This window comes from Cetorhinus maximus, chromosome 10 (assembly GCF_964194155.1).
Source record: "Cetorhinus maximus chromosome 10, sCetMax3.hap1.1, whole genome shotgun sequence".
In the NCBI taxonomy this organism is placed as follows: domain Eukaryota; kingdom Metazoa; phylum Chordata; class Chondrichthyes; order Lamniformes; family Cetorhinidae; genus Cetorhinus; species Cetorhinus maximus.
Window position 1 is genome coordinate 90,695,729 of NC_135888.1, and position 16,598 is coordinate 90,712,326.

At 45.4% G+C, this 16,598-nt stretch overlaps 1 protein-coding gene across 1 annotated transcript in view; it reads left to right on the forward strand.

The window, feature by feature from the left end:
• unc5a (unc-5 netrin receptor A) overlaps positions 1 to 16,598 on the forward strand; it is a 329,799-nt gene that overhangs the window by 245,206 nt on the left and 67,995 nt on the right. The window contains exon 14 of the mRNA XM_078549746.1: positions 16,108 to 16,341. Coding sequence (XP_078405872.1) covers positions 16,108 to 16,341 — 234 coding nt within the window. The remainder of the gene's footprint in view (positions 1 to 16,107; positions 16,342 to 16,598) is intronic.

Sequence of the window (16,598 nt, forward strand, 5' to 3'; positions counted from 1 at the left end):
TTTAAAAGATTACCAAAGTGTCTTTAGTGTCCTAGGACCTGAAAAGCTTGAAAGCAAAATACTGCGGATGCTGGAAACCTGAAGCTCTGAAGAAGAGTCATACGGACTTGAAACGTTAACTCTGTTTCTCTCACCAAAGATGCTGCCAGACCTGCTGAGATTTTCCAGCATTTTTTGTTTTTATACCTGAAAGGCTAACTTTCCGGAGCCTCTTTGAAAGCTCACAAGCAGTGTAATTAGCAGAAACTCACCGTGCTGATTAGTTTAACCTCAGAGCATGGCCAGTTTTGTGGAGCAGACTTCCTGCAGGGTGCTTAGTGCAAAACATCGCTGAAACTCGATTTGATCTGGATTTAATTTGTGCTTGAAATTCCTCAAACCTTTGCACTGGCATATGGCCAATTTTGAGCAAACTGTGCTGGAAGAAAGCACAACCTGGCAAAAATTCTAGTGCTGCAACATTCAATAAGGCCTGAAAAAATGTGCAGGGATTTAGAATCACAATTTACCAGCACTGTTGCTTCTGATGCAGGCAGCACCAAAAACTTCTTTGACTGTAGAGTGCATTTTGACTAGAGTAGGTACCAGAAGTGACTGAGGAAGAGTGTCTGAGCAGGAAGAACATTGAAAAATGGAAAAACAGTGCAGAGAGCATGGTAAAGGTTCTTCGATACAGCACTAGATAGGCCTTAGCACAGGAAATGGACAGGAGGAGAAAGGTTCCCTATACACAGAGGACCAAAAGGCACCCCCAACTGACACTGCAAAGGCAGATAGTCATCACGGTCAACACTAGAATGTATCAAGGACCAAGATGCACTGCTGCAAGAGTGGTAAAGGCCAGTGATTGCATCTTCAAATGTCCTTGGACCCACTTGTGGACCCAACCATGATGCAGTGTCAGAGGGTCAATGTGTCAGCTTCCATTTCTGCACAAGCAGAAGTACCACGTCTGAGTGCTGCAGTGGAAGCTCAGACTGAAGTCATGCAAGCTCACATTGTTGCTATGCAAGTGCAGCTTGCTGCCATGCACAATCAGACTGTTGCTCAAGAGGGTTTACAGAATCTCACAGCAGTCCAGCCACCTGTCCTTCAACACATTTCTTGGAATGCTGAGGTGCTACCTCTGATTTTCATAGCCTCTGGAATTGGGGGACCACCAGACCTCATGGGCCTCTGCTCATCCTGCAGCATGGCACAAAGATCAGTGATGATCTCCCTGGAGATCCTCAGTTTGTATTGACATTGCCGCTCCGACATCTGGAGATAGATCAGCTGGGTACAGTAGACACTTGCTCAGGAATAGACCTTTCTTTACAAAGGAGGCAGATAGTGAGTCCCTCTGCACCCTCTTTTTTATATGTGTCCATGGGATGTGGGCCTGGCTGGCAAGGCCTGCATTATTGCCCATCCCTAATTGCCCTTAAGAAGGTGGTGGTGAGCCGCCTTGTTGAACTGTCACAGAAATGCTGACAGAACAATTAGGAAGGGAGTTTCAGGATTTTGACCCAGCAACAATGAAGGAATGGTGATATAGTTCCAAATTAGATGGTAAGTGACTTGGAGGGGAACTTGCAGTTGGTGGTATTCCCATGCATCTGCTGCCTTTGTCCTTCTTGGTGGAAGAGGTTGTGGGCTTGGAAGGTGCTTCCTAAGGAGCCTTAGCGAGTTGCTGTAGTGCATCTGATAGACAGATACCCACTGCTGCCATTCTGGAGGGAGTGAATGTTTGTGGATGGGGAGCCAATCAAGTGGGCTGCTTTGTCCTGGATGATGTCAAACGTCTTGAGTGTTGTTGGAGTTGCACTGATCCAGGCAATTGGAGAGTATTCCATTGCACTCCTGACTTGTGCCTTGTAGATGGTGGACAGGCTTTGGGGAGTCAGGAGGTGAGTTACTCGTCGCAGGATTTCTAGCCTCTGACCTGCTCTTGTAGCCACAGTATTTATATGGTTAGTCCAGTTCAGTTTCTTGTCAATGGTAATCCCCCAGGGTGTTGATAGTGGAGGATTCAGTGATGGTAATGCCACTGAATGTCATGGGGAGATGGTTAGATTCTGTCTTGTTAGAGACGGTCATTGCCTGGCGCTTGTGTGGTGTGAATGTTACTTGCCATGTATTTGCCAAAACCAGAATATTGTCCAGGTCTTGCTGCCTATGGACACGTACTGCTTCAGTATCCGAGAAGTCACGAATGATGCTGAACGTTGTGCAATCATCTGCCAATATCCCCACTTCTGGCCTTATGATGGAAGGAAGGTCATTAATGAAGCAGCTGAAGATGGCTGGGCCTAGGACACTACCTTGAGGAACTCCTGCAGTGATGCCCTGGAACTGAGATGATTGACCTCCAATAGCCACAACTATCTTCCTTTGTGCTAGTTATGACTCTAACCAGCGGAGAGTTTTCCCATTGATTCCCATTGACTTCAGTTTTGCTAGGACTCCTTGATGCCACATTAATTCAAGGGCTGCTTTGATGTCAAGGGCAATTACTCTCACCTCACGTCTTGAGTTCAGCTCTTTTGTCCATATTTGTACGAAGGCTATAATGAGCTCAGCATCTGAGCGGCCCCGGTGGAACCCAAACTGAGCATCAATGAACAGCTTATTGCTGAGAAAGTGCTGCTTGATAGCACTGCCAATGACACTTACCATCACTTTGCTGATGACCGAGAGTAGACTGAAGGTTGGATTTGTCCTGTTTCCTGTGGACAGGTCATACCTGGGCAATTTTCCACATTGCCGGGCAGATGTCAATGTTGTAGCTGTACTGGAACAGCTTGGCTCGGGGCATGGTTACTTCTGGAGCATGAGCCTTCAGTACTATTGCCAGAATATTGTCAGGATCCATAACCTTTGCAAAATGGCCTCCAGCCATTTCTTGATATCATGTGAAGTGAATCAAATTAGCTGAAGACTGGCATCTGCGATGCTGGGGACCTCCGGAGGAGGCCAAGATGGATCATCAACTCAGCACTTCTGGCTGAAGATAGCTGCAAATGCTTCAGCCTTACCTTTTGCACTGATGTGCTGGGCTCCTCCATCATTGAGATTGGGGATAGTTGTGGAGTCTCCTCCTCCAGTGAGTTGTTTAATTGTCCACCACCATTCAATACTGGATGTGGCAGGACTGCAGAGCTTAGATCTGATCCATTGGTTGTGGGATTGCTTAGCTCTGTCTATCACTTGCTGCTTATGCTGTTTGGCACGCAAGTAGTCTGTGTTATAGCTTCACCAGATTGACACCTTGTTTTTAGATATGCCTGGTGCTACTCCTGACATGTTCTCCTGTGCTCCTCATTAAACCAGGGTTGATTCCCTGGCTCGATAGTAATGGTAGAGTGGGGGATATGCCGCGTCATGAGGTCATAGATTGTGGTTGTATACAACTCTGCTGCTGCTGATGGCCCACAGTGCCTCATGGATGCCAAGTTATGAGTTACTAGATATGTTTGAAATCTATCCCATTTAGCATGGTGGTAATTCCACACAACCTGATGAAGGGTATCCTCAATGTGAAGACAGGACATCATCCTGGTAGATTGGTCAAGTAGGTTTTTCACTAGTGTTGGTTCCCTCACCACCTGCTGAAGACCCAGTCTAGCAGTTACGGCTGTAGGACTCGCCCAGCTCGGTCAGTAGTGGTGCTACCGAGCCACTCTTTGTGATGGACATTGAAGTCCTCCACCCAGAGTGCATTCTGCGCCCTTGCCACCCTCAGTGCTTCCTCCAAGTGGTGTTCAACATGGAAGAGTACTGATTCATCATTTGACAGGGGTCGGTACTTGGTAATCAGCAGTAGGTTTCCTTGCCCATGATTGACCTGATGCCATGAGACTTCATGGGGCCCAGAGTCGATGTTGAGGACTCCTGACTGTACACCACTATGCCGCCACCTCTGGGACAGGAAATACCCAGGATGGTAATGGTGATGATTGAGACATTGGCCAAGATTTTCCACTCTGGGCCTAAATGCATCAGCTGGACGGGTAGTCAGAGGGACTCCTGCCTCAGAACCTAATGGGTAAACCCACCGAATCGCACGTTGTTGGGCTCATTAATTATGCAGCCGGGGGTTTCCCAGCGAATTGCACACAGAGCAAGCAGGAAGTCGTGCACCCACCAACATATCTGAGTGCCATATTTCAAAGGTACCCAGGCAGTTACTCATTTATCGGGCCAAGAGCTTGGACCTAGATATGGCTACCAGGAAACAGCAAGCACCAGCCCCAAGGTTCAGTGATGTCTCTCAGGACCCACTACTGCAAGCAGTGGACGACAAGAGGGATGCCCTCTTTCCAAGGGATGGGAAGAGGAGGCCAACTGTCTCACCACCCTTGCATAGGAGGAGGTCGCCAGTTTGGTCAATGCTAATTCCATTCAGAGGAGGACCGCCCTGCAGTGCAGGAAAAGAATGAGTGACCCAATTCTCACCACCAGGGTAAGTGAACCCTCTGGTCACCAGACTCACCTCACTGAATGGGAATTGTGATATGGGCATCAATGGCAAGGCCCTATCTGTGGTGCTAATGCATAAAAGCCCTTCGCAAGGTGCTGGGGTGCTGCCTCATAGCCCCACTGCAGTCCATGTGGTCTGCTGATAGGGAGGCAACCGTGGGTCGCTGACTCAGCCACACAAAGGCACAAATCCTGGGTGGGGGGGTGGAGGAGTGGTTGGCAGAATCCCCTGGTGCTGCCATGCCTCTGTTGTCCTGTCCTTCTAGCTGCTAGAGCTCACAGGTCTGGAGGGTGCTGCTGAAGTCCTTTTGTGACTAGCAGCAGTGTATCTTTCATATGACACACAAAGTTGCTAATGGGTCGGTTGTGGAGATACGAACATTCGAACTTACGAACATATGAATTAGGGGCAGGAGTAGGCCACTTGGCCCATCGAGCCTGCTCTGTCATTCAATAGATATGATTTAAACCTCAACTTCACATTTCTGCCTACCCCCAATAAACTTTCACCCCCTTGCTTATCAAGAATCTACCTACATCTGCCTAAAAGATATTCAAGGACTCTGTCTTAGCCATCTTTTGAGGAAGAGATTTCCAAAGCCTCACAACCCACTGAGAGAATAAAAATGTCCTCATCTGTCTTAAATGGGCAACCCCTTATTTTGACACAGTGACCCTAAGTTCTAGTTTATCCTACAAGTGGAAAGATTCTTTCCACATTCACCATTTCACAGAATCACAGAATCACACAGTGCAGAAGAGGCCCTTTGGCCCATTGAGTCTGCACCGACACGTGAGAAACACCTGACCTACCTACCTAATCCCATTTACTAGCACTTGGCCCATAGCCTTGAATGTTATGACATGCCAAGTGCTCATCCAGGTATTTTTTTAAAGGGTGTGAGGCAACCCACCTCCACCACCCTCCCAGGCAGTGCATTCCAGACCGTCACCATCCTCTGGGTAAAAAAGTTTTTCCTCACATCCCCCCTAAACTTCCTGCCCCTCACCTTGAACTTATGTCCCCTTGTAACTGACCCTTCAACTAAGGGGAACAGCTGCTCTCTATCCACCCTGTCCATGCCCCTCATAATCTTGTACACCTCAATCAGGTTGCCCTTCAGTCTTCTCTGCTCCAACAAAAACAACCCAAGTCTATCCAACCTCTCTTCATAACTTAAATGTTTCATCCCAGGCAACATCCTGGTGAATCTCCTCTGCACCCCCTCCAGTGCAATCACATCCTTCCTATAATGTGGCAACCAGAACTGAACATAGTACTCCAGCTGTGGCCTTACCAAGGTTCTATACAACTCCAACATGACCTCCCTACTTTTGTAATCTATGCCTTGATTGATCCCATATGCCTTTTTCACCACCCCACTAACATGCCCCTCTGCCTTCAGAGATCTATGGACATACACGCCAAGGTCCCTTTGTTCCTCAGAACTTCCTAGTGTCATGCTGTTCATTGAATACTTCCAAATTACGCCTTATAAAGTATATCACCTCTCACTTTTCAGGGTTAAATTCCATCTGCCACTTATCTGCCCATTTGACCATCCCGTCTATATCTTCCTGTAGCCCAAGACACTCAACCTCACTGTTAACCACCCGGCCAATATTTGTGTCATCCGCAAACTTACTAATCCTACACCCAACATAGTCATCTATGTCGTTTATATAAATGACAAATAATAGGGTACCTAGCATAGATCCCTATGGTACGCCACTGGACACTGGCTTCCAGTCACCAAAGCATCCTTCTGTCATCACGCTCTGCCTCCTACAACTAAGCCAATTTTGAATCCACCTTATCAAATTACCCTGTACCCCATGTGCATTTGCCTTCTTTATAAGCCTCCCATGTGGGACCATGTCAAAGGCTTTGCTGAAATCCATATAAACTACATCAACTACATTACCCTCATCTACACACCTGGTCACCTCCTCAAAAAATTCAATCAAATTTGTTAGGCATGACCTCCCTCTGAGAAAGCCATGCTGACTATCTATGATCAAACCTTGCCTCTCCAAGTGGAGATAGATTCTCTCCTTCAGAATTTTCTCCAACAGTTTCCCTACCACTGACGTAAGACTCACTGGCCTGTAGTTCCTGTAAGTTGTGAAGAAGACATAAGGAGGCTACAGGGCAATATAGCTAGGTTAAGTGAGTGGGCAAAGATCTGGCATATGGAGCGTGATGTGGGAAAATGTAAGGTGGTCCATTTTGGCAGGACAAATAAAAAAGAGGTATATTTTCTAAACGGTGAGACATTGCAGAGCTCTGAGATGCAGAAGGATCTGGGTGTCCTAGTGCATGGATGTCAAGGCATTCCGTGTCCCTTCTGTCTGTGACCCCATCAGCTCCAGTCGCTGGGGCCACTGAGGGTGCACCTGGCCCAGAACAGGAGACCCAAGGAAGGCCAGAGCCCTCCAGAGGACAGCCACCAAGGTCATTGGAGACAAGAGGGCATAGTGGACATAGTAGTCAGCAGGCTGCCTCCACCCCTGCTGCAGATGTTAGGGAAGCACCTCGACGCAGTGGTAGTGCAACAAAAATTAAGAAGCTCTCAGATCACTCTTGTAGCATGGGTTTACAAGCATTGTAAATAGCTGCTGCACAGTTATAAATATATGTTTAATTGCACTTTACAGAGGTTTGCTGAGTTTTTATTGCTTCTGTTTGACTTAGTGCCTGTAGCCACCGTGCCCCCCTCCCCACCCCCAACCTCACCATTTCAAGGGTCCAAGTCAGGCTGGGCCTATTCTATGTCCCCCTGAACCATGCCAGTGCATGGATGTATTGATCTTGGTCAGGGCCCTTGCCAGTGATAAAATTAGAAATGTACCATAAAATTCAGATTAATTACTGTTCTAAAATCTTACTTGAGATCTTGTTGCATCATTGTCAGAAGTACACCTTCCATGGTTCCCACCGCTCGTAAGACTTGGAACCAAATTGCCACATCGTACTTCCAGCCGAATGCATCCTGATGGCATTTTACACCCTCTTCCACCCCTGCAGCTGTAAAATTCTGGTCAATAATGCTGCTTTCATGCTAAACAAGCAGCTCATTGGAACATGAAACTGATTATGATAATGTCTTCAAGCTGAAATAGATCAACAATACTTTAAATCCTTAACCCAACCGGAACAGGTCATCCAGCCTGAATTGACCCGACTTCCACTCATGGGCCCAACTGGACCCAATTCACAATTGCAGTTTGCATACTGAATTGAAAAAAATGATAGCTAACCCATATATGAATTGGATTAACATATATAACAGTTGAAATTCCAAGCATCATTATTTATAAGATAAAAGTGAAATAATTAAGTCACACACAGTAAGGGCTGTACTTACAGCTGACAAGCTGACAATTTCTCAGAGTTAATGATTTTGCTAAAAAGCATGCACAATATTTTGAAACAAAACATAATGGCTCTTTTAATAATGTAATAATTGTTAATTATTGCCAATCAACCTCTTTGGCACTGGAAGTTAACTGTCACAAGCATGGTGTCTCATTCCTTCAGGTCTTAATTGTTATTAGAGATTTAAAACATGTCAGATTTATTTTTTTTTAGACCTACTATTTTTTTTCTCTTTAATCCAACCATTATTTCCCTTACCATTTCTCTTTTGACAACTGATGTGACATTGTCTTCACTCGTTCCAGTTTACATTTCCTTCTTAGTCCTTGCACTGTTTATTTCACGCTCCTGCAGTCTGATGGTTAAGGTTGGTTGCCCTGTTCACTTGGGCTCCAGAGGTGCATCACTTTGCCATTATCGACTCAAATTCAGCAACTTAGTGGGCAAAAATCTTTTGAGCTGAAGGCTTCAGGAGTAAATCTTAGCTAACAATACATGCCTTTAGATGTGCTGCTACTGTAAAATATGGCCCAATAAAATTAATAAACCAGCTAAAAATAATGCATAGAGAAATTTCCATGCCCTTGAATTTCATCTTAATCTGTGTCGTGCTGATTATATTTGTTTTTTAAACCAAAATGGTTGGATCAGGATAATTTCTGAACATCGTTGTAAAGAAGTTGTTTAACCCTGCAAATGATATGAGAAAGAATAATTACCTGAATGCTGTTGGATTCCACGGGCTGCTGATGTGGTCGCCTTCTTCCAGGTGTGCAGTGTAAAACACATCAAAGACTTTTTGTTTAATTTGTACTGTTCTCAATAAAGGACACCAGAGAGCCAGGAGACAGAGTAAACAAGGCAAGTAAGCAGGTTAAAACTTCAGTTTTAGGGACCGCAAGGTTATGGAAATATGGAATAGGAGAAATTGGCTAAAAAACTGGAGTTCCTAAAAAGAATCAATCCAGAAAGGTAAAGCAGAAAAAAGGAATTATAGTAAACGAGAGGGGGAAATTGGAGGGATAACATAACAAACAGAAGTAAATGATTTTTGATAAAATTGTGTTTGAAGTGTATATTTTAGTTTTGTATGGTTATAATTATAACTAGTCTTGATATTTGAGTAACTTTATTACTGTATAATTGCTTGTTATTTTTAATATCACAATGTGTGAACTGAAAGCAGCTGAAATTGGTTGGCCTGGAAACAGAAATTTTTCTGACCTTCTCGGTGGTCTAAGTGTTAATTCATTCTTTCTTTCTTGACCCTGCCTAATATTTGCTCCTGTAGAAGACCTAGCAATTCTTTAGCGTGCTGTCTACTGCTAACAAATCTGGAAAAAGAATCTACAAAGTTTCTTTTTCTTTTGGCCTTTTATTACTTCTGACATAACTTTTAGATATTTAGATTTGATATGGCTTCCAGATATGACGGCTATTTTGTTTTTTCTTTTATAAAATAATTTAGTTTCGCCTTCAGATTAATCTTGGCATTTAAAATTGGCTGCAGAGACCAAGGTACTGGTCTGGTTCTCTGTTTCTTCTCAATATATTTATTTTTACATCCTTTAAAATAATCTTTAAAATTAACTCCCATTTTCTCTATCCTTCAGAACCTGGGGAACTATGGCTGAGGCTTAGACACTGAGGCTTAAAGAGTATTTTGATAAAGCTGGAATATTGGTAATAGAATAATGTGCTTTCTAACATTACCATATATCTATTGGCTTCAAATATTATCAATAAATTAACATTTTATCTCTAAAAAGCCATTTCACTGCAATACTAAGGGGAAATGCTACATTTTCAGAATGACCAACCTTAAGATATAACATTAAGCTGAAGCCTGGGTTGCCTGTTTGAGACCTTCAGTGGTTTAGGTGGGTGTTAGAGATCCCATGGCAATCTCTGAAGAAGGGATGGAATTCTCTCGGTGAACAAGCCAACATTCTTCCCTCAACCACTACCACGGACAGGGGAGAGGTGGTAGAATGGTTCTACTGCCTTTTCTTTCCACCTCGTTACTGACCACAACAAGATGTGTTTTAAATAATTGTTTTAACCCCTTGTGAACTATTATGCTCAAGAACAGACACAAGATTGGTTTTCTCATAAGTTTTTAAAAAAGAAAGAATAAATGTCCATTTCTCAACACTCAAATGTATTCAGACATGCACACAAGAAATGGTGATTACGAATGAGGAAGCATGCACTTAGAGTTTTAAACATCTGAAAAGGCATAATTACTCTTGAGTCTTTCAAGATAGAAGCTAGAAATGTTGCAGGCCTGATTCCCCTTTTGTTAACTGAGGAGATGAAGGTTGGAACTTTCTGGTGACACATTCACAGCAGCTTACTACTTGCAACAGCAGCTTTCTGGCTTTGCCCTGATCGAGGCGCAGTTGAGCCCCTGTGATGAAGATCTGGCTTCGTTCTTCAAATCGGTAAGTAAATGGCTAGCCCAACTTCCCTGCCTATTGGTGGATTTTAGACAGGGGTCTTCGTTTACAGTTTGGAATCTCTTCCTTCTATGGTCTCCTTGCCTCCAAGATGGACTGACATGGGGCTGATCTCAAAAATGACAATAAATGTTTCTGATCACAAACTGATTTCTGTCAGGTGAGCATATATTGGTTTTCCCATTGTCCACACAAATGGTCCCTGACGACGTGAGCATTGACACATAATGTGTTATGAACCCCGGCCATTTGCATCTCCTTGTGATAGAATGGTTGCTGCTCACAGCCATTCTGTGCAGCCAATCTATGGGGTCATCGTCCAAAAACTTAAATAAACTACTGTGCAGTAACAGCTGTTAAATCCGCAGAAGAGTTATGCTGCTATTTTAATGTCTTCTCAATGGAATGTTGCAATAGGTCATTTACATTTTCATGTCCTGATCAGATAAATGGGCTACATTCAAGGGTTGGGCAGTTTCATGTATATTTGGCAGACACAAAAGGTAGAATCATTCCAGATTTGCACAAAGTGCAGTAGCGGGCGGGAAAAAGGGGATATTAACCGCTGGCCGCAATGGCGTGTTTTTGCACCATATCATCCCATTCCTAGCGCATCCCACCTAATTAATGATGCATTCACAGGAAACACGCCGATCGCTGGCAAGTGGGCTTGGATTTGCCTGACCTGCCATGACCTCAGCACTTCTTCACTCTGGGCGCTATATTTAAAGCATACCAGAGTGCTTGCCTACAGACCAGTAGGTGGCAGCATACCTACTGACTAGGACTGCTCCAGGCGACAGATGGCTCCAAAAGCAAAGAAGACAGAAACCCCCAAATTTAGTGACACCTGTCTTGGATGTCTGCGATGTCCTTTACCATCACTCTGGCCACAGGAGGTCCACCAGAGCCACCAATCCGGCCTGGGAAGCGGTGGTGTTGATGGTCAGCACCACCGGAGCACAGGGGAGGTCAGCCATCCAGTGCATAAAGAGAATGAATGTTCTCATCCGTTCCACCAGGGTAAGTCAACCACTTCATCACTCATCTCACACACGCACATCCACGCGGATCTCAAACCTCAAGGGACAACACCATTAACTCTTACACACATCCCCACATCTCCATTAGGCTCATATGGTCTCAAGCTCGCATCCTCATCCTGTCCATGGCTTTGCTCACCACACAAATTTTCCATACAGTGCCATGCGTCCTGCTTATATTCCCTCCATCCATTTTCATGCAGGAGAAGCTGGCTCACAACAGCAGGGAGAGGTCCCAGACTGGGGGTGGAGTGGCCCACATTAGGCCCCCTCACTCATTTTAAGGAGTGTGCCACCGTGCTGACTGGTGAGGATGTGGACCGTGCCTGCGGTGATGGTGAAGTTAGTGGTGAACACCCAAATGAGGAACCTGCACCACATCATCCCTCTGTCAATGCAACTGTGAATGCTCTCCCTCCTTCTTTTGACTCTGCTGCCATGCACTAATTTTCTCTACTTTAGTTCACAGGGAGCTCTGCCAAGCTACCGGTTCACAATCTGGTGGTCACCGCACAGACACGTGTCCGCAACAGGAGGAAGCAGATACAGCCGAGCTCCCCAGCACTCAGAAGGCTACTGGGGAAGAGGCACCCGTGAGGTCTGATGCAGGGAATGAGCTTCTGGATTAGGCCTTCCAACTCATCGTGGAGAGTTAACAGAAAGCAGAGGAACATCACACAGAGCTGTTGGATGTCCTCAACAGAGTGGCATGTGAGTCGAAGGAGTGCATCCGCCTGCTTTCTGATGAAGTGGTGCCCACATGTGCGCATACGGAGGTCTCCACAGGAATAATGGCGGAAACCATGGAGACCTGGGTTCAGCAGAACACGGAAATGCATGCAGACCTGCAATCCATCAAGGTTGCTATGGGTGAGTCCCTGAAGTGGCAACGCAAGTGGGAATCAGGCGCTTTGGCATCCCTCCAGGTGCTCCTTCCCCTTAAGGAGTCAGGTCGGGACCTTCAGGCACCCAAAGGGAGAAGGAATGGCAGCTGGACACCCCAGGCTCATCCACTCAGGAATCTCAATTGCCTGTGACCCCCTCAAGCTCGCCCTCTATCACTGCAAAGGGAGCAGCTGGCCCATAGAAGGACAGCCAAAGCAAGCTGGGGTCCTCAAGTCCTCGGCTCTCCAGAGGATGCATTTCAAAGTCATCAGAGGCAATTGCACAGTCTGTCTTCACCCCTGCTGCCGATGTCAGGGCAGCACCCAGAAGAAGTGGTAGGCCTAGAAAGTTAAGAAATTATGATCACAAGCAGTTGCATGGGTGAACACATTTTGTCATGTTATAATCTGAAAATATATTCACTTGCACTGAATAATGTGTAATGGTGTCTTTCAGTTTCATTGACAGGCTTCGCGAGTCCTCCCACTGCATTCCCCCCCATACTAGCAGTTCAGCTGCACACAGCCACCCACGAGTGATTCTGGAGGGAGAAGTGTGTGTGTGGCAGGGCAGGGCAAGCAGCCTCCCATGCACGCGAAGCCATCATCCATCACACTCACCCCACTGTCCTTAGCATTTTCAATGCTGCCTGCTGAGGTTCTCTTTCAGTTGTCCATCTGAGCTGACCTGCATCTCTGCCCACCCACTGATCGCACTCCCATGCAGCGCCTGTTCCTGCTAACACGAGGCTCCGCGCACTTTCAATTTTGACAACCATGGTAGTCGTTAGGTTTCTGATCAGCTCCCCCATTCTTTCCCTTCCCCCAGTCACCCAAATCCTTTCCCCCATCACCGTTGACCCCCCCCAGCATCACTTTATACCTTTCCACTGTCATCTACCAACCTGAACCCTTGTCTTTCCAGGATGTCCAGGTGACCGTGCACTTTCCCTACCTTCCTGAGAATCCCACCCCCCATCCACATTGACATCCCTAACCCCTTCCTTCCCAACCCTAGAGTCCGTGTCTGCCTCCAAATCCCAACCAACAACCCTAGGCATCCCTTCTACCGCTACCATCGCACCCTCACCCTGGCACCCTTCCGACTCCCTGTGTCCCGTCTCATACTCACCATTGCCTCCTACCACACCCACCCTCAGTTTGCTCCCCAGAAGGCAGTCACTGACACCACATTCCCCTCTCTTACATGTTCACCTGTACATTCCCCCCCAACCTTAATCTCCACTCCACCCTTACTCCTTCCCAGATCCACACTCCATCCTCCACCCTTTCTCCATCCTCCACCCACACACCTTCCTCCCCCTGACTCCTTCTCCCCTGCGAACTCTTTCCCTTACACCATCCTCTCCCCTTGCACCTACCTCCCCACATGCCGCATTCTCCTCCAACACACCCTCTTACCCCTGTACTCCTTTCCCCTGTCCCAACCTCACCTCCAACACCTTCATTCGCCCCCACCAACCTAACCCCCCCAACACCATCGCTCCCCCCACCCACCCCCACCCCCCCACACACCCCCCACCCCCCAACCTCACCCCTTGCGCCGGTACTCCTTTCTCTCCCAATGAAACCTAGACCTTCCTTCCAGCCCCACTCTCCCCTCCACTGGTACACCTTCCTCTCCCACTCATAGCTGGACCTCCCTATCCCCCACTCATTAGTCATCTGTAGCAGCCCATGGCTAGGACCATGGTGCTCCAAAGCAGACCCAAGACATCAGCAGAGACCTCCCACCTTCCCTGAGCTGCTTTGCGGTGGAGCCATGTCCATGAGACTCCACCCAGCATGTGAAACACGGTTTCCTCCAGGGTCCAGTAGATGTAGGGCTCCAGCATCTTCTGCTCCTCAGATGTCTGTGATCTAAGCAAGGGCCTAACAGTAAGTCCAGACTTCTTGCATGACTCGCTTGTACAGACGTGTTCTAGGCTAGCGTGTTTTCCCACCAGCGTAACAGTAAATCCGACGATTCCAGTGGGGCCTTACTTTGTATCCCATTAGCGGGATGCAAAGTGGGTTCACGCTGGCCTCAGTAGGATTGGTGTTCTGCCATGGCGGACACCATCGATGATTCACTCCGTCGTGAAACCCACTTTTGGCCTTCTCGCCATATTGTCCCCTCGCCGCCCGGCATGATGCCCGACGCCAAAGGGGCCGGAAAATTCCAGCCAAAGGGTGAAAGGTCACCCGACCTCTTGATTCAATCTTGCTTCAATGTCAATTGTCCATTCTAAATTTAAAAGTAAAGTGCCATTTTTTTACAAAGTCACAAGTTTAAGTGCATGGGCATGACAGCCATCGGAAACAGGTTTACCGATTGTTTATCTAATTTTTCTTAACAGAATCTTCCTGTGTACAAAAGGCTCACCCTACAACAATCTTTGCATTTCTAAAGTAATTCATTGTCAGAAGCACTTTGAAATTTTTCAGAGAATATTGGTGTAGAAAGAAAGAGGTGGCATTGAGATAGCACCCTTCACATTATCAGAATACCTCAAAGCACCTCACAACCATTTTAAGTGCTATTAAAGTGTGATCAATTGTGTAATGTCGGCAAACAAAGTTACCAATTCCCACACAGTAAAGTCACACAAACAACCATAAAATGAGTGACCAGATTATTTGGTTTAGTGATGCTGACTGAGAGATTATTCTTGATCAGGACAACAGGAGAACTCCCATGTTCTTCTTCAGATAGCACCATGGCATCTTTTACACTTACCTGAGGGGACAGAAAAGGCTCCGGTTTAACAGATAATCCAAATTGATAGCATCTCTGGCAGTGCAGCACTGTCTCGAACTGAAATGTAATCTTAGATTATGTGCTCAAGACATCTGGAAGGAGTCTCAAACCTATAACCTTTTGACTCAGAGGTGCAAATGCTACCACTGACACAAGGTGAGATTTGATATATATGAAAATCTTTCTTTCTATAATCCAATTCAGTCAGAACTGATTATCAGCTTCCCCTAAAAGCTTAGTGAGTAAAGGCCACCCAACTGAGCCACAGAGACCAGAAGGCCACCCAACTGAGCCACAGAGACCAGAAGGCCCCAGAATTGATTCTCATTCTGATTCCCATGCTGAATTGGTTCATTTCAGCTAGGAAAAAGTTAGATTATCATAATTGGCCTCAGCATGTCTGGAATAAAAAAATAAAATGTCAGCCAGATTTATGGCCCTGATTAATATCTAACAACTCTTGCTGGAAAGTGGATATGTGTGGATGTCAGGTGGGAACAAGATCTTGTACTGCTGTAATGACCTCCATAGTCAAATGCACATCAGCACTTAATGTATCAGTTCCTGTGTGAAAAATAGCCATTTGGGTAAGCTACTGGAGCACTGCCAAGACATCTGGAACTAAAAGCCAGTAACAGTCAGTATTTTCAAAAAGAAAATTTGAAAACTAAAAATGAACAATATTCCTTAACTAGAAAATGATTGTTATTGGGGCTGAAACCTTATACGATTTAACCCTAAACCAATTTTTTGTGATTATTAAAATAAACACTGCAATAAGAATGGACCACTCAGTTCAACACTTCCTTATTCACTGTCAAGTCTTGCTGCTGGTTTATTAAATTTAAAAAGTGAAAATTAAGATTGTCTAATATCTGATTTTTAGAACACCAAATAAGTCAACCACTGTCTCAAACTCATTTCATAGCAAATTTATAATTGCATTAAGCGTACAGATCAACTTAGATATTAGTGTAGTGTACAGTGGCAATCATGTCTATTAAACAAGCAGTTTATGTGTCCATCTTAATCTACTTCAAGTGCCTGGCTGGTAATGAGAAGTTTTATTACATTTACTTATCATAGCTATTTTTCTATCTCCTTTTTTTTCTTTCTGCAGGAGGTATTACATTTGGGGAAAGAAATTCCTTCCAATCCCTATTATTGCCAGCTTGATGGCCAGATGTCCCATATATTTACTGAGACATTGGGTAAATACACCCTAGTCGGTGAATCACTGAACGTGACTGCAGCAAAGCGCTTAAGGCTAGTTCTGTATGCACCAGGAACATGCACGTCATTGGAGTATAGCGTACGGGTCTATTGCCTGGAAGATACGCAAAATGCACTGAAGGTAACCAATTAATCCAAAATTTCAAACAAGCCTATTGCTTTCAGAAGGCCGTATCATATTAATCATGTTACTATGAGCAATAATAAATTAAAAACTCATATGTTGATTAGCAGTTCAATGAAAGTGAAGGTTGAGCACTTATAGCGAACAACCTGTCCTAATTTACAACCTATCGTTTGACCAGAAGCTAATTACTGCCATTCAATGTAATTTATGTTCTGATGGACGGTCATTCGGACTCGAAATGTTAACTGTAT